At 39.1% G+C, this 27078-nt stretch overlaps 1 protein-coding gene across 2 annotated transcripts; it reads left to right on the top strand.

Annotated features, from left to right (window-relative positions):
- The first annotated feature begins 268 nt into the window (after positions 1-268).
- TRAF6 (TNF receptor-associated factor 6, E3 ubiquitin protein ligase) lies at positions 269-27078 on the top strand. 2 transcript variants are annotated; one of them, XM_011940729.1, is made up of 8 exons: positions 303-531; positions 2196-2198; positions 8444-8761; positions 12167-12317; positions 13544-13702; positions 15781-15852; positions 18157-18234; positions 20161-27078. In XM_011940729.1, exons 3-8 carry the CDS (start codon positions 8466-8468, stop codon positions 20971-20973), a joined length of 1569 nt encoding a protein of 522 aa, XP_011796119.1. In that variant the 5' UTR covers positions 303-531; positions 2196-2198; positions 8444-8465; the 3' UTR covers positions 20974-27078. The 2 variants fall into 2 exon arrangements, with proteins under 2 accessions (XP_011796118.1, XP_011796119.1); XM_011940728.1 differs by lacking the exon at positions 2196-2198 and having other exon boundaries at positions 269-534.

Genomic DNA, 27078 nt, shown 5'->3' with positions numbered 1-27078 from the left:
GCTATAAAAGCGCAATTTGGCATTACTACCGTCACTGCTGCTCACCAAATTAATTTATTCGGGGAGTGATCTTGTCGTCGCCATCCCCATTCCAACACACACCCATTGACATACTCGTGTTTGGCTGTGCGGTGCAACGAATTCCCAGGTGGGACACGCGAGCTGGAAGAAAGCCAGACGGCGGGGCGGACGACCCGCCGGGCCCGCGCCACAGCCCGCCTGGAGGATCACCGCCAGGGGGCACTCTCGCCGAAGTCGGCCGCTCTGTCTCCTCCCCCGCGCGCTCCCTGCCCCTCGCTCCCCGCAGCCAGCAGAGAAGGCGGAAGCAGTGGCGTCCGCAGCTGGGGTTTGGCCTGCGGACGGCTCGCGGAGATGGCGACGGAGCCCATTAGACCCAGAGTTTGACGTCCAAGCAGCCACGTCTCGGCGCGCAGTGTCTGTATCCGTCCTCTACCAGCACCTTGGCTGAGTGGAGTCGTGCGGCTCGGCGGGGAGACCTACCCGCCTGGTTCGGCCTCCCTGCGCACTTGAGTGGTAGGTCTCCTTCAGGCGCCTCCTTCTGGCGGCCGCAGCCTCGCTTCCCAGCGGTCAGGGACGCCGCCCCCCGCCCTTTCGCTCTCGGCAGGTCGGGGACGCTGTCCCTGTTCCCTCGCTCCCCACCAGTCGGGGACGCCTGCCCTGTCCCTTTGCTTTTCACAGGTCAGGGACGCCGCCCCTGCTCCCTTGCTTCCCACAGGTCGCGGACGCCGCCCCTATCCTCTCGCTTCCCGCTGGTCGAGGACACCGTTCCCTGCCCCTCGCTTCCCGCCGGTCGGGACGCCGCCTCTGATTCCACGCTTCCCGCAGGTCGCGGACACCGTTCCTTGTCCCCTGACCTCTGCTCCCCGGGCCTCCTCTTCCTCGCTCACTCCACCCCCTAAAAAACCCCGCGTCGCCTTCCACAACCTTGCTTCCCTCACTCCGCTTTTTCCCCTTCCCAGATAAGGAAATTGTCTCCTGCAGTTTTCCGCTCCTTGGAACAAACACCTGCTTAAATTTTTTAAAAATCCTTTACGTTCCTGGCGACTCCGTCTGTCACTGTCATGGGAAAGCTATTTTTGGATTCTCTGTTGAACTCGATAGAAGTCTCAGGCAGCGAGTTTAAAAAAAAAAAAAAGGCTCAGATGACACGAATGTTTCCTCCCCCACCCCTACACTCAGTAGTTCGAGCGACTGTTCCAGACGCCGGGTTGATAAAGCTGTTCCTAGTATTTGGCTTTAGGGGAACTCCAGCTGAGTTAGGACTGTCTTGAATGTGAACAGAAAGCACCTAAAGTATTAGCAGCTTCGCTGTATGGTATTTGATTGTTTCTTTGGGAGCAGATGACTATTACTGAATGTCTTGTTACACAGGTTCCATATAGAAACGAGAAAAACTGGTAAAGAAATTCTGTGTTGGCCTTGTGAACTTGGCCGCTGTCATTTTATTCATTGTCTTTTGGTTGCTAGGGAAGGGAGAGGGGCTTTTCTGATTTTGAGGCTGAGAGTATAGGTAAGAACAATGTGGCCTCTTTTGTGACTCTAGGAAGGAGTCGGGCATGTGGTGGGTACCGTATTACATCAGAGTTTCAGCCTGCATGCACCACATATTTCAGAATTGTAACATGAGGTCTTCTCTGTGATAAATTTGAGCATATGATGCCGATAAACATTTGGCCACTTAGATTTGGAGAGAAGTTCAAATCCTTGCCTCCTGGAGCAGAATAAATAGTGCCCAGGAAGGGGAATGCCCCTTGAATTTGGATTCAAACTTAAGGCACAGCAGCTGAATATTTTGCAGCATCTCTTGGCCATTGGAGTACATTTGTGCATCTTCACACTTTAGAAATTTAAGAAGCTGGTAAACAGTTTCTGTTTCTAAAGCTAGTAGGAAATTAAAGGTAATTTCTCCTATTTTCTTTACATGGTTTTTACTTTAATAAGTTACATGTTTACTCATGTATGAATTTCAGTTGACTTAAAATTGACTCATTTAAGACATAACCCGTTGACTTCTTTTAACTTGGCTCGTATCTCCTTAGCATCTGCCTTGGAGGACAAACATTTTGTACATCATCCTACTTCCCCCTCCCCCAAGACATTTTACAGTATTCTCCTTTGATGATAATGTACACCCAGACACTAATTTGTGAATTTAAATCATGATTTATGACAAGACTGTTTTCAGTACTACTCATTTTACAGTTGAAGTAAGTTAGCAGTAGTTACATTCCACAATATTTAAGGTAGTGCTTATTAGATTTCACAACTGCAAAAGGGAATTACAATCAGGACACTCTTAACATACAAGTTAAGGAACGATTTATATTTCTTCCATCCCTTTATTAATTCCTGTACAAAGCCACGTAAGTAAGTAGAATAGAGGCTGTAAGAAATTTTTATTTTAGGCCTGGCATAATGGCTCATGCCTGTAATCCCAGCACTTCGGGAGGCTGAGGTGGGAGGATAGCTTGAGACCAGCCTGGGCAACATGGAAAAACCTTGTCTCTACAAAAAATACAAAAATTAACCAGGCTTAGCGGCACACACCTGTAGTCCCAGCTACTTGGGAGACTGAGGTGGGAGGATCACTTGAGCCTAGGAGGTGGAGGCTGCAGTGAGCCATGATCGTGCCACTGCACTCCAGACTGCGCAATAGAGCAGGACCCTGACAAAATATATATATATATATTTTATAAAAACATATTCTTTCTTACGTAAAATCAAAGTTCTATCTCCAGCCTGCTTTTGTAGCAGCTCCTATGACACAGTATGAGGTTAAAAAGTAAAAAAGAATCCTGAGAGAGCACAATATTTTCTGCATGCATGCCAGATCATCTTTTATTTCCTTCTGTAACTGACACAAAGCACTTTTTGTTCTTCTCTTAGTATTAGTTATCATTATAATTAAGTTAGAAAGGTGATTTTTCCTAAACTCATTGCGATCCTTAAAACTAAAGGGACAAAATGTTTTAACTTACCAAAGAAAGAGGAAACAAAAATGCTAAGTGGCAGTCAAGAACTGTTTTTAACTTAATTTTCCGTTTATGTTCAATTATATACTGTGGACTTAAAGGGTGACTATGTGAAAAAGTTAATTTGGAAAATAGAAAGCTCTGGATTGCTTCTTAAAGCATGGAAAGTAATGTGAAACTTGAAAGCAAATAGATTTTGAACATGCTCACTTTTATGTCACACTGCATTCCCACAGTAGAGTTCCTTTTAAGGAGTTATAACTGATTAGACAGATTTTCTTAGGAACACATTAGCTATAAAAGGTCTCTTCAAACATAAAGACCTTCAAGCCGTTTGAACTGGATTGGAAGCAGACAGTGTATAGACTGTCCAGTAAAATAAATTTTGAACTGGACATTTGGGCAGAAAAGAAAAGATACACTTAGCTTCATAATTTCTGCCTTTGTCTTCTGGCCAGCACTTGGATATATGTCCTATAACCAAATAACAAATACTAATTTCTCAAAAGTGATTTTACTTTTTAAAAAATGGTTCAATACCTAATATTGTCAAGGGTAGAGAAAAGTGAACTCCTGCATATATACCATGCTTGTGGGAGTGGAAATTAGAATGTCTTTGACACATATTGGATAACCGGGATTATCTATCAGAAAGCTTAAAAAGTTACATACCCTCTGATCCAACAATTCTTCCTCTAGGAAATTTACCTAAGGAAGTAATTGGACACAAAAATAAAATGAGGTACACTGTATACCTCATTTTATAGCACTGGTTTTTTGCACTTCACGGATACTGCTTTTTTTTTCTTCAGCATGTTGAAGATTTATGTGAACCCTGTATTGTACAAGTCTTTCCATGCCATTTTTCCAACAGCATGTGCTCACTCTGCATTTGTCTGTCACATTTTTGTAATTCTTGCAATATTTAAAACTTCATTGTATCTGTTATAGTGATCTGTGATCAGTGATTTTTGATGTTACTGTTGTAATTGTTGTTCTGGGGTACATGAACCACACCCATATAAGATCGTGAACTTAATAAATATGAGAGCTCTGACTGCTCCACTGACCAGCTGGTATCCTTACTGTCCCTGTCCTCAGGCCTCCCTACTCCCCTGAGACACAGCAATATTAAAATTAGACACAACAGTTTTGAAATTAGACCAATTAATAATCCTACAATGGCCTCTTAAGTGTTCAAGTGAACCAAAGAGCCTCAGGTCTGTCACTTTAAATCAAAAGCTAGAAATAATTATGCTTACTGAAGAAGGCACATCAGAAGCCAAAATGGGCCATTTAGCCAAGTTGTGAATACAAAGGAAAAGTTGTTAAAGGAAATTAAAAGTGGTACTCCAGCGAACTCACTAATAAGAAAGTGAGACAGCCTTATTGCTGATATGGAGAAAGCTATAGTGTTCTGGATGGAAGATCAAACCAGCCACAACATTTCCTTAAGCCAAAACCTAATCCAGAGCAAGGTCCTAATTCTCTTCAATTCTGTAAAGTTTGAGGGAGGTGAGGAAGGTGCAGAAGAAAAGTTGGAAGCTAACAGAGATTGGTTTATGAGGTTTAAGGAAAGAAACCCATCTCCATAACATAAAAGTAGAAGGTGAAAGAGCAGGTGTTGATGTGAAACTACAGCACATTATCCAGAAGATCTAGCTGCGATCATTGATGAAGGTGGCTACACCAAACAACAAATTTTCAGTGTATACAAAACAGCCTTTTATTGGAAAAAGATGCCACCTAGGATGTTCATAGCTATAGACAAGTCTGTTCCTGACTTCAGAATTCTAAAGGACAGGCTGATGACTCTTGTTAGGGGCCAATGCAGCTGGTGACTGTGAGTTGACACCAGTGCTCATTTACACTTTTGAAACTCCTAGGGCCCTTAATAATTACACTAAATCTACTCTGCCTGTGCCTTATAAAGGTAACAACAAAGCCTGGATGACAGCGTATCTCTTTACAGCGTAGTTTACTGAATATTTTAAGCCCGCTGTCAAGAACTGTTCAGGAAAAAGAGATGCCTTTCGAAATGTTACTGCTTATTAACAATGCACCTAATCACCCAAGAGCTCTGATGGAGATATTCAAGATTAATATTGTTTTCATGCCTGCTAATATAACATTCATTCTGTAACCCATGGATCCAGGAGTCATTTAGACTTCCAAGTCTTATTATTTAAAGCATACATTTCATAAGGCTATAGCTGCCATAGAGAGTGAATCCTCTGATGGATCTGGACAAAGTAAATTGAAACTTTCTGGAAAGGATTCACCTTTCTCGATGCCATTAAGAACTTTTGTGACTCATGGGAGGAGGTCAACATATCAGCCTTAACAGGAGTTTGAAAGAAGTTAAACTTGAAAGAAGCCCTCATGGATGACTTTGAGGGGTTCAGGACTTCATTAGAAGTCACTGAAGATATGGTAGAAATAGCAAGAGAACTAGAATTAGAAGTGGAGTCTGAAGATACGACTGAATTTCTGTAGTCTCATGGTAAAACTTGAACAGATGAAGAGTTGCTTCTTATGGATGAGCAAAGAAAGTGGTTTTTTGAGATGGAGTCAACTCCTCGTGAAGATGCTGTGAACATTGTTGAAATAACAACAAAGGATTTAGAATATTCTCCAAACTTAGTTGATAAGCAGTGGCAGAATTTGAGAGGATTAACACTATTTTTGAAAGAAGTTCTCCTGAGGGAAAATGCTGTCAAACAGCATCACATGCTACAGAGAAATACTTCTTGGTAGCAAACTTCATTGTTGTATTATTTTAAGAAGTTTTCACAGCCACCCCAGCCATCAGCAATCACCAACCTGATCAGTCAACAGCCGTCAACATTGAGGCAGGACTCTCTACCAGCAAAAAAAGTATTACAGCTCGCTGAAGGTTCAGATGATCACTAGCAGTTTTTAGCAATAAGGTGTTTTTCAGTTAAGGTATATGCATTGCCTGTTTAAACATAATGTTATTGCACACTTAATAGACTACTGTATAGTATAAACATGACTTTTTATATGTATTAGGAAACCAAAAAATTTGTATTACTTGCTTTATTACGGTATTTGGATTATTGCGGTGGTTTGGAACTGAACCCAAACTGTCTGAGTATGCCTATATATGGGAATAAAGATGACAAAGGATATGTACCGTAGTGTAGCATAACAGCATCATTTGTCCTCAGATTTGGAAGGTATAAAGGGGGCTCTATACCCTATTTTATGACTCAGCTGTAGTGACTAGTTCTGCTATTTTCTGCTGTCTTGTCATTGTTTGCTTCCTTTCAATCTGTATGAACCTTCCCTAGGAGTCCACATCAGATATAGCAAGGCTATGGGAGCTATTTTTAACTTAGGGCATACTGTATCAAAACTAAATACACCACAGTCAGGCACGGAGGTTCATGCCTGTAATCTAAACACTTTGGGAGGCCAGGGCAAGTGGATTGTTTGAGGTGAGGAGTTCAGACCAGCCTGGCCAACATGGCAAAACCCCATCTCTACTAAATACAAAAATTAGCTGGGCGTGGTGGCAGGTGCCTGTAATCCCAGCTATTAGGGATGCTGAGGCAGGAGAATTGCTTGAACCCAGAAGGCAGGGGTTGCAGTGAGTTGAGATTGCACCATTGCACTCCAGCCTGAGCAGCAGAGTGAGACTCTGTCTCCAAAAAAAAAAAAAAAAAAAAAACCTAAACAGGTAAACTACATGCCAAGTTTCTTTGCAGATTCTTTGGAATTCTGTCAATTTAGTGTAGTAGTGCTGGACAGGCCATGTTTAATAGTAGCTGTGACCAGCATTTTAGTGTAATAAAATAAAGGCAAATAAATTATAAATGCAGCTTCATGGACAAATTGGTCAAAACATGGATAAAAGTAGTGTAGTGCAAAGTGCAAAGCTCCAAGGTCATGTAGACTTGGGTTCTGATCCCAACTCTGTTACTTATTAGTTGGGTAGTCTTGGGTAAGTTACTTAACCTTTTAAGCTCCATAACTACCACTTTGATAAGTGGTGACAATAAAACTTAAGTAAAATACTACATGAAGTTGTTGTAGTAACTCATTCTTACTGCCTGGCAGTGTTCTAAGTGCTTTGCACATATTAACACATTTAATCCTCTGAGTAACTCAGGTGGATTTTATTGTTAGAACCATTTTACAGATGAGAAAATTGAAGCACAGAAAGGTTATATAATTTGCCCAGCTCATAAATGGAAGAAAAGAGTTGAATTCATATCATTCAATTCCAGCACCTGAGCTCATCACCACTTATTAGCACTGCCTTTCCAACCAGAATAGTGCCTCATTGTAGGTGGTCGTCAGGTGCTACTGAGAATCTTTGAAAAGAATAAAAAGGTATTTGTAGTGGTAAAAGGATTGAGTACTACTGTCTTAATCTTTGATTTGGTGCAGTGGCAACAAGGAATTTTACATAAAAGTGAGACAAGCAGGAGAATGTGACTGGAGGCCTACATTCTGTTTCTGGAATGATATCTGGCACATACTAGAAATTTTTTTCAAAAGTAATTATTTAAAATACAGATATGGTTACATGGGCTGTGAATTGCTCTTAAATATTAGCTTCTCGCTTGTAATTACCATAATGGTTTAGAATTTGAGGGTATCTCCTCTGCTCATGAAACCGATAGTTTTCCATAGGCAAACAAAACATGACTTGTTTTTCCAGTCATTAATAATGAAACATAGTCACTTGACCTGACTGAAGGCAGAAGGACATAAAAATCCACTTTTTCAATTCTATTTTTAATACCTAATAGAAATCTCCACACTGAGCATTTAGAAGTCCTTATAGAATTTTAGACCTAGAAAAGAAACCAAGATCTAAATGGTTAAGTAAATTGCTCTAATCACACATCTGATAGTGGCACATGATCACCTGATTCCTTGTGTACTGCTTTTCCTGGCACCGAGCTGCTAGCCATACTATTCCCTTCAGCTCAGGATACTTGAAGGAATTTCAACAACATGGATAAATTCTTTAGCAATGCTTAGTGAACACTTACTGTATGAAAAATCTTGTGCTAAGTACTGAGGAAATGGAAATTAAAATATTTAGCTCAATCACAGGAAACAGACATGTAAACAGATAATTGTGATATAGAAGAGTATTACAACTGAGGTGCTTCTCCTTTTTTAACTTTATATGCTGTCATTCTACTACATCATGAACTTCTGAAGGGACCTAGCTTTCTTTGTGTGCTCCAAGTGATTTGCACAAATAATAGTATATATTTATTGAAGGAGAGAATCAGGTAACTTATAATAGTCGTGAAAAAGCTCTAAACACTTTTAAAAGTTTTCTGTAAATAACAATACAGCTGAGGTACATGAATTAAAAAGTGACTTGTATAGATAAGCTATGGTATATATGTGTGGGGTGTGAGTGTGTGCATTTCTTATAAAGGCATTTTTTCTTGTTTCTACAGAGCAAGTGATAATCAAGTTACTATGAGTCTGCTAAACTGTGAAAACAGCTGTGGATCCAGCCAGTCTGAAAGTGACTGCTGTGTGGCCATGGCCAGCTCCTGTAGCGCTGCAACAAAAGATGATAGTGTGAGTGGAACTGCCAGCACGGGGAACCTCTCCAGCTCATTTATGGAGGAGATCCAGGGATATGATGTAGAGTTTGACCCACCCCTAGAAAGCAAGTACGAATGCCCCATCTGCTTGATGGCACTACGAGAAGCAGTGCAAACACCATGCGGCCATAGGTTCTGCAAAGCCTGCATCATAAAATCAATAAGGTACGTGAGCACAAGAAAGAATGGTGTCCTATAACAGAACCAGATGCAGAGAACATTATTACATAGAACATGGAACATCCCAAAAGTAGTCTTACACATAAAAAGCTACTTAGGAAAACAGAACAATGGACAGAAAATTGAGAAAGTTAGATTCTTATCCCAGTTTCCACTGTTTTGTGAAAAGTGACCTGAATCTCCTCCTCTCTTGACCCTTGGACAAGGAAGTAAATAATTTGGTACTTTTACTTAAAGCAGTTCTATTGCAGACTGGGGAGTGACTATATGCTTTAAAGAAAATAGTATTTTTTAAATGTACCTTAAATTATGATGCTACTAGAGAAGGATAATCTCAACCACACAAAGAATACTGACTGTAAGCAATCAGTTATTGTGATTTTAGGCATGTTAAATCTTGCCTGTTACCTAAAGTGTATGGTCAACTGTAAAATTACCAGTATTTTTAAAGAAAGTATTACCTGAAGGCTCTACCTTCATAATATATCCAAAATCCAGTCCCTACTCACTTCCTTCCTCTACCACCATCCTGTTGTGAATCACCACCAGCTCTCTAACAGGCCTCCTGTTTTCTATTCTTGCCTTCTTCCAGACTGTTCTCAATGCAACAGCCAGAGTGAACCTAGTAAAATAAGTAAGATGGTGTCATCTCTGCTCAGACCATTGTAGCAGGGTATCTGGGAGTAAAAACTAAACTCCTTATGACCCTGTATAATAGGCCCATGATTCATTTCCTGACCTCTTTTCTGCTGTGCTCTTTGTCCTTCTACCCATTCATTCCCTCTTTGCTATTCCTTGAACGTGTCAGGCACACTCCTACCTTGGTGAGTGGCTTTAGCTCTTCTGTTTGCAACACTCTTGCCACAGCTAACCCCTTAACTCTTCCATTTTGGCTCAAATGTCACCTTCTCATAGGTCCCCTCACCACCCTGTTTATACCACAGTGTGGTTCCACCCTTCTTGCCAAACACTCCCAGTCTCTCCACTTGGCTCTACTTTTCTTTTTTCTCTTAGCACTTTCTGCCTTCTAAAGCACCAAATAATTTATGTGTTTATTGGCTGCCCCACTGGATTATAAGCTTCTTGAGAGCAAAGTTTTAGATCTGTTTTATTTCTTGATTTTTCCCAAGTTCTGGAAATAGTGCCTGACCCATAGTAGATGATCAGTAAATCATGGTTGCTTTAACTGAATGAAAGTACTTGCAATTTCCGTGGAAATAGATACATTTTACTGTAATTCAAAACATAGGAATTTTTTAGGTGACTAAGGAGTCCTATACAGGACAAAAAATTGGATGAAGGGGGGCAGATTTTATGTTCTTCAATAAATAGCCATCTAGTTATATTAGTGAATTCATTGTAAGTCTGTCCTGGCAATTTGTTAGTCTCCAAAAAGTTTTTATCTGCCAACTTTTACATTAACTTTTCTATAAAATTTGAATTTAAGAGTAACTACATCCATACTCGGGGCTTAGCTTAATTTAAATCACAAAAGGTAATGTCTGTTGTTTCAATTTTGGGGAAAAATGTATTACACAGTGCTGACTTTACAAGATCTATTTTGGGTAGATTTTCTCAACCTCAACATTATTTTATTTTGTTTTTTATTTTTTGAAATGGAGTCTCGCTCTGTCTCCCAGGCTGAAGTGCAGTGGCACGATCTCAGCTCACTGCAACCTCTGCCTCCTGGGTTCAAGCAGTTCTCTGCGTCAGCCTCCTGAGTAGCTGGGAATACAGGCACCCGCCACCACACCCAGCTAATTTTTTATATTTTTAGTAGAGATGGGGTTTCACCATCTTGGTTTTTGGCCAGGCTGGTCTTGAACTCCTAACCTCGTGATCCACCCACCTCAGCTTCTCAAAGTGCTAGGATTACAGGCCTGAGCCATTGCAGCTGGCCAACATTATTGATATTTTGGGCTGGGTAATTATTTGTCATGGGAGAATGTGCTGTGTGTTGTAGGATCTTTAGCAGCATCCCCTGGCCTCTGCTCACTGGATGCTATTAGTATCCTCCTTTCCTGCTTTTAGAAGTCCCAAAATATCCCCTGGGGGTCAAAATTGCCCCTAATTGTGACCGCTCTATACATGAGAGCAGAATTAAAGGTGCAACTTTTTTTTTTGATGCAGAGGTGTCACCTAGGCTGGAGTGCAATGGTGCAATCTTGGCTCGCTGCAACTTCTGCCTCCCAAGTTCAAATGATTTTCCTGCCTCAGCCTCCCCAATAGCTGAGATTACAGGCGTGCATGCCACTATGCCTGGTGAATTTTTGTATTTTTAGTACAGATGGGGTTTCATTATGTTGTCCAGTCTAGTCTTGAACTGCTGACCTCAAGTGATCCGCCCATCTTGGTCTCCCAAAGTGCTGGGATTACAGGCATGAGCACTGTGCCCAGCCTCAACTTTTTTTTTCTGTGTATAATTATTTTTATTTATATTGTATTTAGGTAAAATGGTTGGATATTATGGATCATTGATTTTCCTATAGGTAGAAATGTAGTTTTTTACCAGGTGTCAGCCATGCCCAGGAAGGTAGCTAACCTTTAGCAGCTTTTTAATAGCAAGATGTTTGTGAAAGTAGTGGGACAGTGGTCTGAGAAGGAAATACAACCCACAAAAAGAAGTCTGAGGCTTTTTTTTTTCTGTCTCCCCGTAAGCTTTTTAAAAACGAACACCTAGCGCCAGTGTTCTTAAAGGAACTGCTCTGAAATTTCTCATTGAGTTTGTCATTCAAGGAATCAAAGTGCATCTCAATACAACCCCATTGTCTTTTTCTGAGGGTAGTGTTTTCCAGCATAAGAAAGAATAAACCACTGAGAAGCAGGACATAGAGGTCCTTTAACTTTCTGTCACATTGGACCCTAGACATACAAATAAAGGAGGACTTTTGTTGCCTTGTAGCTGGAGTGTTATAGTGACTATTTCAGAGCAAACTTTAAAATGTGACTTCATGGAGGTACTGCTAAGTGCTTAAATTTTTACTTATGACTGAGCAATTGCATTATAGACATGTTATTAGTACTGTGAGCATCTTTCTAGTGTATTGTATAGGTGTGACAACACAGAGGCCAGACGGCCAAAATTCCCATTCTTAACTTGCACTTCATTTTATACCAATCAAAGTGCCTTACTCAGCTAATTTTTCTCAAAAAGCTGGACTCTGTCCTACTGTATGAAAATTCCTTTGCTTTTGATAGGCTATCAATATGCTGCTAGTTGTACTCATTTCATTAAAGAACAGTTTATTTTGGTGACGTGCAATGTAATGTGTTAAATTGTTTTTTCCTTCTGAAACAGTAAATGGAGAATTTATATATGGCGAATTAAAGTTGTTTGGATTTTCTAAAGTGAATATTTAAATCTAGTTGTGTGTATTTTGTTTCTGTTAGGGATGCAGGTCACAAATGTCCAGTTGACAATGAAATACTGCTGGAAAATCAACTATTTCCAGACAATTTTGCAAAACGTGAGATTCTTTCTCTGATGGTGAAGTGTCCAAATGAAGGTTGTTTGCATAAGATGGAATTGAGGCATCTTGAGGTATTAAAGTTCTTTTCTAGCTGTTAGCGCATGTATAAAAGGAAGTTCCTACAGAATAGGGACTTTGCTGTGTCCATCTGTGTATTGCCAGTACCTAGCATATGATGATTAGTTAATAAATTCTTGCTGAATTAATGCCAGTCCTTTAATTATTGAATATAAATATAAGTAGAAACCAGAAATATACTGTTCTATCTACTCTGGCTTTGCCTAGCAGTAATTTTTTTTAAAAAATCAGTATTGTTTCATAACCTTTTTTGGTGAGTTTTATCTGCAGTAAACCTGAGGAGCATTTTAAATACAAGTGTCGGCCAGGCACAGTGGCTCACCCCTGTAATCCCAGCACTTAGGAAGGCTAAGGCGGGTGGATCACAAGGTCAGGAGTTCGAGACCAGCCTGACTAATATAGTGAAACCCCCGTCTCTTACTAAAAATACAAAAATTAGCCAGGCATGGTGGCATGCACCTGTAATCCCAGCTACTCAAGAAGCTGCGGCAGGAGAATCACTTGAAACCAGGAGGCAGAGGTTGCAATGAGCCAAGATCGCACCACTGCACTCCAGCCTGGGCAACAGAGTGAGGCTCCGTCTCAAAAAAGAAAATACAAAGTGTCACATTTTAATCTTAAAACTTCAGTTTTGTCATTTTGAAATAAGCACTAAGTCCCAAGTAATCATCTCAGTATCCTCATTATACTTTTTTCTGTTTTTCTAAATTGTGCATTTTATTATGAACTAAGTGGAATACTCCTATAGTTTGAGATTAACTGAAACAATCAGATTATAAAATAATTTGCTTTTAAACTAAATAGATCAATTATTAACTTGGTGATTTTTACCAGAAATTAAGTATTATTAATGTTATATTTGAAATTAAATGTTTAAGACAGCTATGCTACTTGCTCCTTTTATTTACTAGCTCTTAAAAGAGAGTGGCCTTTTTGACACAGTAATAAATTGATAAATGGGAAATCTGACTTCTTTCCAACTCTCTGCCCTAATTGGATGCATGAACTTGAGAATTCACATTCCTTGTATAAATTTGCAATCCATGACCCGTTTGAAAAAATTCATTAAAGTCGTTCACATTGTGAATGGTTCTGTGGTGTGCACTAGACAAAGTAGGTTCAGTAGCCTGCTGAAAGAGAACAGTATATTATTAGGAGAGATTATATGTAGAAGACTTGAGAGTTGGCTAATACTAATCCATTTTTTTTTTTATTATAGGATCATCAAGCACATTGTGAGTTTGCTCTCGTGGATTGTCCCCAATGCCAACGTCCCTTCCAAAAATTCCATATTAATATTCACATTCTGAAGGATTGTCCAAGGAGACAGGTTTCTTGTGACAACTGTGCTGCATCAGTGGCATTTGAAGATAAAGAGGCATGTACTAACTTGGAGTTGTTAAATTCACTACTTTGTAAAACGTTCTTCAATGTGTACTTGAGGAGGTTAGCAGTAGATAAGGATGTGACTCCAACTGAGTCTATATTATCAATTTTGGGAAAAATGATTTTTAAGAAAAGAAGCTTCAATAAGCCATTTTATTTTATAAGTATAGAATTTGTATTTGCATGTCTTTCTTAAAAAACATTTATGCTAGTTATCACTATTGTAGATAGGCAAGTAACAAAACTTCTAGGAAAGGCATATGCCAATCAGCTTTCCTGTGTGATATTTTAATGACCAATTTTGGATTGGAGACAAGCAAGTAGAATACTGCATAAGATCTACACAAAATTATTTTGAAAAAGAGAATGGGTTATAATTATTATGAAGAATAAATCAAACCCACAAAGTATGTTTCCTTGATGATACTTCATCGTGCTGTATATATAAAATGTATTTAATGTATTTACATTTACTTCTCATTTTGTATGTTATATTTAAATTTAAGAGTTTATCCTTTTTTTTTTTTTTTTTTTTTTTTTGAGATGGAGTTTTGCTCCTGTTGCCCAGGCTGGAGTGCAATGGTGTGATCTCAGCTCACTGCAACCTCTGCCTCCTGGGTTCAAACGATTCTCCTGCCTCAGCCTCCTGAGTAGCTGGGATTACAGGCGCGTACCACCATGCCTGGCTAATATTTTTGTATTTTTAGTAGAGATGGGGTTTCTCCATGTTGGTCAGGGTGGTCTCGAACTCCTGACCTCAGGTGATCCGCCCGCCTTGGCCTCCCAAAGTGCTGGGATTATAGGCACGAGCCACTGCACCAGGCAAAAAGTTTGTCTTTTAAAAAGAAACTTGATGGTGCCTAACAGCATCATGATTATAGGACAGTTTTTATATTCAGAAACTGAGATAGATTAAGTAAACTTGTATTAATATTGCCAATAAAAAAGCTAACACTGAAATCTAAGCCCTTGATCCCTATCCTATGTATACTTTTATAAAATAACTTACATATAATTTATGTTCTTTTATTCTATTATTTAGATACTTCCTTAAACTACAGTTTTTATAAATTCATATTGGCAGTTTTTCCCTACTTTGAGATCAAGTGTATTATATCCATTACATTGATAAAATATTCAAAAAAAGTCAGCCAACTTGATATAAATATAGAGAAGTCTCAGTCATAATCAGAGTAAAATGACAACTCCTTTCTTTTTTTTTTTTTTTTTTTTGAGATGGAGTTTCGCTCTTGTTGCCCAGGCTGGAATGCAATGGCGCAGTCTCAGCTCACCGCAACGTTTGCCTCCTGGGTTCAAGCAATTCTCCTGCCTCAACCTCTCATGTAGCTGGGATTACAGGCCTGCACCATCACGCCTGGCTATTTTTGTATTTTTAGTAGAGATGGGGTTTCTCTATGATGGTCAGGCTGGTCTCAAACTCCTGACCTCAGGTGATCTGCCCACTTTGGCCTCCCAGAATGCTGGGAGTATAGACGTGAGCCACCGCGCCCAGCCCAACAACTTCTTTCTAAACTTTAGTAAATTAGATTGACTTAACCTGGAAGGCTAATTATTTCTTAGCACATCAACTAAAGTCATTATATTCTAGAAAATAAGGCTCACCCTTGTGGGGCATATGAGAACCTGAGCACCAAATCCTCATGCCCTAATAAAAGATTTGTTCTTTAACTCTACTGACAAGAAATTTTAATTAAATTGTCATGCTGCTGCTGAAAATTTTTGGAAAAAGATTGCCTTTGGAGCATTATAGCCTTGGCAGATGATGTCCAGAGTAGTTACAGATGCACCGCCTCAGGATAAAAGGAAGGAATTTGAAAAATGATTTTTTATATACTACCCTGCTCTTTTAAAGAGCTGGAAGGTTGAATGAATCTCATTATTACACTGGGAAAGAAAGAAAATATCCTTTATATATTACTCTCACTTTCACTTTATACAAATTGATGTCCTTATTTCTTTATAGTGAAAAATTGTTTTTTATCAAAATTAGTTGTTTTCACTTTTTCAGATGTTCTCATGCTTTAATTATATTTCTCGAATAAAATTTAGATCCATGACCAGAGCTGTCCTTTGGCAAATGTCATCTGTGAATACTGCAATACTATACTCATCAGAGAACAGGTATTACTCATTTTCATAAATTATTATTTTCATAAACAGCTTAAAGAAGTGAGTTAGGATTTTTAATTGAAAATTTAAATCAGTAAGGCAAAGAAATACAGATTGAAGAAGTATTAGAGCTGTGTGAAAATTTTTTATATTAATTAATATAAGTAATAAATATTTTAAGAACAAAACATCCAGCCCTTTTTAAGTACTTAGAATTCCTAAATTATTAACATAATACCTGTGCTTTTGTATATTCATAAAAATTCCCAACAAAACCAATTTTAAGATAAAAATAATCAAAAGTAAGGGTCCCCATTTAAAGAAAGAAAAAAGTGATATATATATCTATTTACACACCGGGAAATGAGGCTATCAAGTGTCCACAGATTGGCTGAAAGAATAAGAAAGAACAATGAAATAAAGGAAAGTAGTTCTGTTCAGTAGGAGAATATTAATTGAAGCTGTAATCCCTGAGGCATACAGGGAAGTGTGCAGATTTTCAGGACCTCTAGCCCTTCTGTTCAGTTGTTCTGTGGGCCACCGATCGGGCATCATTAGAAGTAGTAACTATAACAAAATTACATGGTGGGGTTTTTTTGTTTTTTTGTTTTTTGAGACAGAGTCTCATGCTGTTGCCCAAGCTGGAGTGCAGTGACACAATCATGGCTCACTGCAGCCTCAAATTCCTGGCTCAGGCTGTCCTCCTCCCTCAGCTTCCCAAGGAGCTAGGACTACAGGTGTGCACCACCATGCCTGGCTAATTTTTTATATTTTTAGATTTTTTGTAGAAATGGGGTCTTATTATATTGCCTAGACTGATCTCGATCTCCTGAGCTCAAGCAATCTTCCCACTTTGGCCTCCCGCAGTGCTGGAATTATAGGTGCAAGCCACCAAGCCCAGCCCAAAGACTGTTTTGACTGTTTGTAGAGAAAGGAAAATTCCATCTGATTGCTGTCTTCTGACATTTGGGGAGTTTTCCCACAAAACATGAAAACCATTAAATATTTATATACCCATGAAATCTGTAAACCCAGAGATCATTATTGACATACCTTACTGAGAAGCAGCAAGCAAAACCTGTCACTGGACAAGTTTGTTAACCTTAAAACTTTTTCATTGGTTTGTTGACAAGTCTATTAATTTTTCCAACAAAGCCTTAATTTGAAGGTGTTAAACTTCTTTTGCTTATGAAGTCCTAACTCATTTTCCTTTTTGCTCTCTTTCAATATTTAAAGGAAACCATGCAACAAATTAAAACCCAGCAAAAGAAAATATAGGAAAAAACCCTAGGCTAAGAGTCAGAAAACCTGGGTTTTCATCCTAGTTTTAAACTGTATTAACTGGTTTTATTTGTGCCCTCTCATCTTTAACAAGTTGACATTCTAAATAGATCTGGGATCAGCAAACTGGCCTGCCCCCTAGATTTGTCTCACTGCCTGTTTTTGTAAAGTTTTATTGAAAGAGCCATGCCCATGTGTGTATGTCTTGTGTATGGCTACCTTTATATGACAGTGGTAGAGCTTAATACTTGGGACAGAGGCAGTACAGCCCATATTTACTATCTGATCCTTTACAAAAAATTTTACTGACCCCTGTTCTACACTGTTCCCTCTTGAGAAGTGAAGGATTGAATTATAATAAATGGTCTCTCAGGTACTTTCTGTTTGAAATATCTACAACTATAGCTAAATTAAATTTCTAAAGGGAATTTGGCACCTCTTTTAAAAAATATGATTGAGTATAATGGATCTTACTTTAGAGAATGTGTCTTAGATTCCAAAATTGAGGACTGAGACTTTCTTTAGAGATTTTATTAATGTGTTTAAAGTACCTTCTAACATCTGAGTCTCCCCATTGTAACTAACATATGCCCAGATTAACAAAAGTTAAGATGATTTTTGAAAGGTGGTCATGAGGAAAGTATGGGTGTAGTCAGTGGCTTCAGTGCATGCAGTTGACTGGTTCCTATTAAATGGCCTAGACCATAGTGGGAGTCGATTGAGTTTGCAGTTGTAGATGTTGTCAGGTGTTTTTTCTGTAAAGTGCCACTAGAGGGTGCCAGTACCCAGCAAGAGGAACAAATTCATTTTCTTGAATTTTGAATAATTGGAGGGGTTATGATGAGATGTTGATGTTTCCTTTCTCTATAACTTTTGGAAGTAAATGTTATTTGAATCTTTGTGGGTGATGGTTTATACTGCACCTATTCAACTGCCAATGTGGTACAAAAGCAGCCATTGATAATACAGTTTAAATGTTATCGCATCGAACATGATATGCAAGGAAGATTTTTCAGCCTTTGTTTTGGATTTCAGATGCCTAATCATTATGATCTAGACTGCCCTACAGCTCCAATTCCATGCACATTCAGTACTTTTGGTTGCCATGAAAAGGTAAGATTTTTTTTTTCTTTTAGTTCTTGAATGTAAGTAAAAAAATACTCAGTTACATCATGTAGTGGAGAATAACAAGAAGAATGTAAATGGTTTATAAAGCAGTGTAATAAGTTATATAATAGAGTTATTCATGGATGCTGTGAGCAGAAGCAAAGGCATACTTAGCAATGCCTAAAGCATTCAGACAGACTTGAAAAAACATGATGCTTTGGGCTGAATCTTGACAGGTGAAATAGTTTTCCAAGATGACAAGGGAGAGAAGACCAGTGAGAGAGAGTGAGCATGGTGATTTGAGGAATTACAATTAGTTTGTGTTGTGCTAGTTCAACCCAGTAGCAATGTAGATGATTTGAGGTGGAGGTGGAGGTGGGGGTACTAGTACCTGAGCTGTTGGAAATATCTAAGTGAAGACAGCTTGAATTATGGTGATGACAGTGAAGATAGATCTAGGAGACAGTACATATTTAGGAGAGAAGATCTATTGCCTATGTGACTAACTAAATGTGATGAGTAAAGGAGAGGGAGGCATCTAGAATGACTCTTGGTTTCTGGCCTTTGTCACTGGGTAGATGGAAGGGCCATTAGGCAAAAAAGAGTGAACACAGGAAGAACTGATGGGAGGTGGAGTTTATAAAAAAAAAAATCTGTTTTAATGAATTGAGTTACAGATAGGACTTCACCCAGCTAGGGAACAGGTGGAGAGGACTGACATGCATTCTGTGCTGTCTTAACCCCCAAAGAGAAATTAGGACTCAAGTATTGCTTTGGGGAAGTGATTTGTGGTGATAATTTAAGGTGTGATTGAGATCAGATAGAGAGTATGTACAGGAAAGAGAAGTACACCAAGGAAAGAGCAATGAACAAACAGTATAAGAAACAGATGAACCAGGCGAAGAGAAAGTATTATTATGGTCTCCGAAATTAGTTTCAAGATTCGTGATCAGTAGTGTCAAATGTCTGAGATGGATCATTGTTTATGTTATGTCTTTCTTTTTGGAGAGTGCAGTTACACTTTTGCTTTTCCATTATACTTTTTTTCTTCCTGACTTATGTATAACAAACATACATTTAATAATTTAAAAAATAAAATGAGCAAAATGGTATGGTTATAGTTTGTGGAAAAATTCTGTATTTTTGTGCTTAGAGAAAAAGACTTGAAAGAAATAAAATGTTGATGGAAGTTAGGTGAGATAGTAGGTAACATACTTTCTTTTTGGTCATCTATATTTTCTAGGTTTTTTAAAGACTATGTGACCTTTTATAATAAAAAAGTGTTGTATTATGAATGTTTTTCGTATAATAGGATGTTCTTAATGACCTTAGAATAGCGTGGTGCCAGGAAAAAATCCAATTTGCAATAGATTTGTATACTGGGAATTGCAGACGATATAGATAGACTATATTCTTGACTTAAAAAAAAAAAAAGAAAATGGTATTAATATTAACTGGAGAGAGAGACAAAAGATCTTCAGAGAGGTTTGTACTTTTCTAATGGGAAAGATTTTAATAATTGTATTCTAAAGAGGAAGTGATGTTTGAAGATGAAGAAAAATCACTGAGTAAAATCTCTGGGGTGTTGCAACAGGTCAGGTAACATTTAGTGCACAGGTAGAATGTTAATCTTGGAGAGGACAGGCATCTCAGTCAGAAAAGAAGGATGTGTATAAATACATTTTTTGTAGGTGGGAGGGAGATGTATATGAGTGAAAGCTGGGAGAGTAGTCATCAGATAGTCTGTTTTTCAGTGAACTAAGAGGCAGAGTCGCCTCATTGGATCAAAAATCTGTTGAAGGCAAAGGAAAATGGTAGAGAATTGAGGGAAGTGGTGTGACTACTTGAAAACCTCTTCTTTGACCTGGCCAGGTCCCTTTCCTGCTCCTCAGAGTATCTATTCCCAGTCTAAGGCTCGTACTTGATTTTTAGATGCAGAGAAATCACTTGGCACGCCACCTACAAGAGAACACCCAGTCACACATGAGAATGTTGGCCCAGGCTGTTCATAGTTTGAGCCTTATACCCGACTCTGGGTATGTCTCAGAGGTCCGGAATTTCCAGGAAACTATCCACCAGTTAGAGGGTCGCCTTGTAAGACAAGACCATCAAATCCGGGAGCTGACTGCTAAAATGGAAACTCAGAGTACGTATGTAAGTGAGCTCAAACGAACCATTCGAACCCTTGAGGACAAAGTTGCTGAAATTGAAGCACAGCAGTGCAATGGAATTTACATTTGGAAGATTGGCAACTTTGGAATGCATTTGAAATGTCAAGAAGAGGAGAAACCTGTTGTGATTCATAGCCCTGGGTTCTACACAGGCAAACCCGGGTACAAACTGTGCATGCGCTTGCACCTTCAGTTACCGACTGCTCAGCGCTGTGCGAACTATATATCCCTTTTTGTCCACACAATGCAAGGAGAGTATGACAGCCACCTCCCGTGGCCCTTCCAGGGTACAATACGCCTTACAATTCTTGATCAGTCCGAAGCACCTGTAAGGCAAAACCATGAAGAGATAATGGATGCCAAACCAGACCTGCTTGCTTTCCAGCGACCCACAATCCCACGGAACCCAAAAGGTTTTGGCTATGTAACTTTCATGCATCTGGAAGCCCTAAGACAAAGAACTTTCATTAAGGATGACACATTATTAGTGCGCTGTGAGGTCTCTACCCGTTTTGACATGGGTAGCCTTCGGAGGGAGGGTTTTCAGCCACGAAGTACTGATTCAGGGGTATAGCTTGCCCTCACTTGTTCAAAAACAACTGCCTGGAGAAAACAGTGCCTTCCCTTGCCCTGTTCTCAATAACATGCAAATAAGCCGCAGGAAAAATGTAATATCTACTAGTGAGTGTTGTTAGAGAGGTCACTTACTGTTTCTTCCTGTTACAAATTATCTGAGGCAGTTTTTTCCTGGGAATCCACACGTTCCATGCTTTTTCAGAAAAGTTAGGTCTGAAGTGCCTGTGGCATGTTGCAGCAGCTATTTTGTCAATTAGTATACCTCTTTGTTGTGCTTTCTTGGGCTTTTGCTCTGGTGTATTTTATTGTCAGAAAGCCCAGACTCAGAGTACTAAACTTTTAATAATGATGGACTTTCCTTAAAACTTAGTCTATTTTATAGTATTATATGTAATTATTAAACGTGAAAATCACTACCGCCTCGTGCTAGTGCCCTCGAGAAGAGTTATTGCTCTAGAAAGTTGAGTTCTCATTTTTTTAACCTGTTACAGATTTCAGAGGATTTGAACCATAATCCTTGGAAAACTTAAGTTCTCATTCACCCCAGTTTTTCCTCCAGGTTGTTACTAAGGATATTCAGGGATGAGTTTAAACCCTAAATATAACCTTACTTACTTAGTGTAAACATATCTGTTGAATAATACTTGTTTAAGTGTTAGTTATGCCTTGCTTACGTATTTCCTTGAGGTTACGAAGTAGCATCTTCCCCAGAGTTTATAATGCTGAGAACCATGTGGATACCAAGTGCTCATTGTATGCTGTGTAACCCTTTTTGTCTATTCATTGCAGAGTGAATTTCACAGCTCTGCATATATCTTCAGTTGTTTAATGCTTACAAGACAGGAGATACACACAGTCAGCAACATAAAAATTAAAAGTGACTCAAGTAGTCAGCCCATGTGGCATCTCGTTGGTGGTGACAGGAGCTATGTGAGCCGGAAGTTTGCAGCTCTTTCGAATACCCTCTGTTTTAGTTCAATTAAATAGAACAAAATTGATTTCCTATAATGAGAATTTTTTAAAACCTGGGAGATGATTGGAGATACCTAAGAGGTCACCAAACTAAGATTAGAAGTCATAGTGGTTGTATCAAAACTTAGCTTGAGTATGTTGCTGTAGCCGAACAACTGCAGGTTCTGAGAAGGATCCTGTGGAATCCCGGAAGTAGCCAAATTTTCCTAATAGGGAAAGATGATTTTTTTGTGTGCCATGTATTTGTTAAAGGCCTATATAGAGATATAAAATATTGTGGAATCTAGTTCTCAGGGAGACCCGCAACTAGTATAAGCTTATAAAGGATCTAAAGATCCATCCACCATTTAAAGTTGTCTGGTAACGAGAGATGATGTTGTATCCCCAGAGAGGCCAAATCAGGGTCCCCAGCCAGCATTCTAGATCAGCCTTAATTTCAAGAGAAAGCCAAGGCCCTCATCTACTGGGGAGTGTGGTTTTCAGCCCCAGCGAGTGTCATTTTGAACTTTCCCTTTGCTTTTTTCTCTCTTCTCCCTCCCCACCCACCCTTAGGCTCCTGATCTGGCGAGTTTGTTATGGAGTGAAAATAAAAGTCAAGTAGAGACCTTGTTCCCCATGCCACCATTAGTACCACAAGCTCATGGCTAGTTACCACATTATTTCCTGGCAGTTTGTGTCCCTCAGCTGTGCCTTCCAACCAGCTCCTGAGAATCACTGCATACCACCTTCTACGTAGGGAAACCCACACACACTGCTGCTGTTCCTGTGATTGTTTTACAATGAATAAATAATTGTCAAATTCCACTTAAAAAGTAAACAGTAGTAGTTTTTGTATTTGCATAGAAAAAGCCTGGAGGAAATATACTAAACTTTTTGCTGGCTTATTTTCCTTTGTACTTGCTTATATTTTTTACATTTTCTACAATAAATGTGTACTTTTATCAGAGAATTAAATGTTGCCACAAAACATTCAATCTCCACGCCCCCAGCTCAAAAAAGGAAATGATATTTAAAAACTTCCTGGTCAGATTTCTATTAAAAGCATTGGCTGTGCATTAGGTACAAAGAGGAGTCATTTCCTGCCTTAGTGATACTATTTTTTTCTACTAACTCAAGTCTTTAAAAAAAAATTTGTTTTTGTTTTGCCTAATTTCAGTTTTTAGCAAGCTTCCCATCTGTAAAATGAGTTGGACTAGATGTTTCTGCAGTCCCCTCCAGCCATAACATTCTGTCTCAAATTAAGTTCCAAGCACCGGAACACTGACAATACTTACTAAAGTATTTTGCCAATAGAAAATGTCTTTAACTTATTTGCTGACACTGATACTTTCCTCTAATTTAGTGTCTGTCGGCTGGGTCACATCTTAAATAAAATGAGCAATTTTAACCCCCAACATTTGGCATTTTGTCATAAACCAGCCAGTTATTTTATGCTGGTCATTCATCATGACTACAAAGTAAAAGAGTCAAGCTGTCATTCCAAATAAAACTTTTGACTTCAATCAGAATTAAGCCCTAACCTGGAAAGTTGGTTTCTTCCTTATATTTTCCCAGTGTCCTACTCTGTTCTTAAACATGCTAGTTTCACTCAGTTGCGTGTACAAGCCTTTGGGCTTTATGTTGTATGTTACTAACCATCTTTTAACATACTTATCTTTTGGCATCAGTCTGGGACATTGCTAAATTAAAAAGAAATTGTTTCCTCTTTTTCCGGAGATGTCTAACCAAGGGATTTTTTTGCTTTTTTCGTTTGTTTGTTTGTTTTGAGAGAGCCTCACTCTGACACTCAGGCTGGAGTGCAGTGGCGCGACCACGGCTCACTGCAACCTCTGCCTCCCGGCTTCAAGAGATTCTTCTGCCTCAGCCTCCCAAGTAGCTGGGATTACAGGCACCTGCCATCACGCCCAGCTAATGTTTTTTGTATTTTTAGTAGAGACAGAGTTTCACCATATTGGCCAGGCTGGTCTGGAACTCCTGACCTCAGATGATCCGCCCGCCTCAGCCTCCTGAAGTGCTGGGATTACAGGCATGAGCCACCGTGCCCAGCATCCAACCCAATGCTGGATGAAACTTGCTGTATGTCATATATTTTGCTATTGGCAAACAAATCTGAATGTTAATTTGAAGTTTAGTAGTTTGTTACTATCTATTGGCAGCAAAGATTGTTTATTGGTATACTACAATGTGATTTAACTTTTATTTTGGGGATAAAGAGTAGAAAAAAGTGAAACAGAATGAAGGCAGGTGTTTTTTATCCTAATGATAGACTAATACAGAGATATTGGACTATCTCTAGCAGTTAATTTTTGTGACCCTTGTAAAATTACACAGGTCACAGTATAATTCTCCATTACTGTTTTTATACCAGTAAGTCTTAGATAAACTAACAGCATGCTTATGAATTATGTGTACAATTAGAATACATTCTTTTTACAGAGGAACAATTGCTTGGATGTACTAACACTATTCTCTTCTGGGCTTGCTTCAAGGTCTACTCATTATTTTATATAAAATACCATTAGGCTGGGCACAGTGGCTCACACCTGTAATCCTAGCACTTCGGGAGGTGGAGGCTGGCAGATTGCTTGAAGCCAGGAGTTCAAGACCAGCCTGGCCAAAATGGTGAAGTCCCATCTCTGTAAAAATACAGAAATCAGTCGGGTGTCATGATGCATGCCTGTTATCCCAGCTACTTGGGAGGCTGAAGCACGGGAATCGCTTGAACCCGGGAAGCAGAGGTTGCAGTGAGCCGAGATCACGCCACTGCACTCCAGCCTGGGTGACAGAGTGCGACACTGTCTCACAAGGCACAACAAAAACACCAGATTCTGTTTGTGACGCCTAGTTGCTTAGAACCTAAGCGGTACAATGCCTTAAGGAAATGAAAAAGGAGCAATAAGTAGTCATTTATATTTTTATTTTGAAGTGTGCTTTTTCTAAACTCCCAGATTGACATGACGGACTGTAAGTTAGTTTCTCCACTTCTATCCTTGTGCCTGTAGAGTGTACTTGGCACTTACAAATTCCCAGTATCCAGAAAGATGATCTGATGAAATCAAATTGGATGGATCTTGGCAGACTGTGACAGTCAATTACAGCCTTCACTTTCAGTCAAAAACAGACACTTGCAAGGAGATGCCTGGTTGTTTCACTAAATGTCACTTGTGTCTGTAATATTTTAAAGCTTTTTCCCCATAGGAAATGCAGGTTACAAAATCCTGAAAAATCATTCTAGGTGGGAAAAACATTTTAGAAAATGAGAGATGTGGTGCTGCTTTTCCTCTCTGAGTGCTTTCTCAGCAGGACGCTAGCCCTGCCTTCAAGATGGGGAAGTTGGGGCATGTGCCTCTCTCTGCTCTTGATTTCTGCAGCTCTGAAGGCAGGTGCATTCCCACTCGGACAGTCGCCCAGGCAGCAGTGACCATAGTTCTCTTCTATGCAAGAGTTTACCTAGGAGAAGGTAAACTCTGTGGAATGGGGATGTGTTCTGGTTGCTGCTGAATCCACCCTCTTCTTACCATAGTGTGGCACATCGCACACACTCAAATATGTAATAATGAACATTTATTGAAAGCAGCCAGTTTCTGGTACCTTAGTTGTCATGTAAATTTTAGATGGTAAGGCGTAGATGTTACTCTTTTTGCTTTTTTTCTTCAGCACTTTATGAAATTTCCCAGAAATTTCGCAGAAATGTTAAAAGAGTTGTATAGTGAACATATACCACCTAGAATCTGCAGGAATATTATGTTACATTTGCTTTATCACTTGATAGATGTTACTTTTAATGAGACTTCAAGTTTGGTTTCTCTAAACAAAACATTCAAACAATTGAACAACTTTAATCAATTTGTCTTAAGTTCTTTGGGGGGACTTGTGACATTTGCTTTGTAATTAGAATGTAGCCCTCACTTGAAGCTAATTTTAAACTTTGTAAATTTGTTATGCTGAATTTTAGGGTTTTTCGTTGTTGTTGGTTTTTTTTTTTTTTTTTGCCTGAAGGGGTGTTTTTTTTTTTGTTTTTGTTTTTTGTAATGGATTTATTTGAAGGTCCTTGATAAATTGTGCAGAATATTCTCGTGTTATTTTTGCACTTGATAAGTTATCTAATTTCTGTGGTGAGAATGTAATTTGGGGCCTGTTTTGCTTATACAAGCTTCCAGAATTATGTTCTCAGAGGGATGAAGAGGTATAATTTAGCATATAGATCACGAAATTAGCAGCTGAGACAAATTTTCTCCTCACTGACCATGGACCAGTCAGTTTTGTCTTCGTGTCCTTTTCCCTGTAAAGTGGAAACTAGAATTTGGTATTTAGATATTAAATAATGGGTAACATTCATTAATGTGTGGATCTTTTAAGAAAGGCACTGTGAATCCAGGGAGCTTCTCATAATTCCATAAACTGTATGACAAGCTGTGGAATGAAATCCGACTTTTGAAAACTGAAACACATCCAATGGTCTTATCAAAAAGCCTGCTGTTCCTCAGAACTTGCTATTGCCATGGAATTTGTAAGCAGTTATCCTAATCCATCTGGACTCTGGAAATACGTCCTTTACGAGAGGGAGTGAATGTAAAGATAAGGGTAGGGAAACACTAATCATGAAAAGAATGAAAATCAGTGTTCAGTTTTAAGAGCAGGTTGTATTGAAGGAAGGGATTAAAGGAATTATCCAGATTCGGGGCAGCACGTCTTCCACCGCTCCCTGCACCATCAGCACGCACAGAACGCATAAAACAAGCCCTGCTCCTAATGGCAGTGAAACCTCAGATGGCCTCCATCAGGTCAGTACAACTGAATTGCCAGGCTGACTTAAGATTGAAGGAGGACTCCATTTTAGTAAGTAGATAAGTGTGATCTTTCTAAACCCAGGTTATGAATGCGGATTCACAGTTATCTCACAAAGGCACCTGGAGTTTTCACTTCATGTCATGTCTCAGTACTGGTTGCAAGGTATGACCAAAGCTGTTCCTTGAATGGCACCTTTTTGAATATTAATTTAGAAGAAAACATGCCAGACTGACTTACTTACCCCCTGCCCACTTATTACTTCCTTACCAGCCCTATGTACTGCACCGAGGTATTTACAAGAAAGCACTCTTCGTTAAAATGAAATTTATATATTAAAATA

Source organism: Colobus angolensis, unplaced genomic scaffold, assembly GCF_000951035.1.
Source record: "Colobus angolensis palliatus isolate OR3802 unplaced genomic scaffold, Cang.pa_1.0 Scaffold192, whole genome shotgun sequence".
In the NCBI taxonomy this organism is placed as follows: Eukaryota; Metazoa; Chordata; class Mammalia; order Primates; family Cercopithecidae; genus Colobus; species Colobus angolensis.
The sequence above is the reverse complement of the archived record's forward strand: the minus strand, read 5'-3'. Positions and strand labels throughout refer to the sequence as shown.

Bases quoted from the DNA above. Each gene is read 5' to 3' on its own strand.
- TRAF6 (XM_011940728.1), top strand. From the start codon at position 8,466: ATGAGTCTGCTAAACTGTGAAAACAGCTGTGGATCCAGCCAGTCTGAA. The intron at 8,762-12,166 runs GTACGTGAGCAC...TGTTTCTGTTAG, and splicing joins TGCATCATAAAATCAATAAG to GGATGCAGGTCACAAATGTC. The intron at 12,318-13,543 runs GTATTAAAGTTC...TTTTTATTATAG, and splicing joins TGGAATTGAGGCATCTTGAG to GATCATCAAGCACATTGTGA.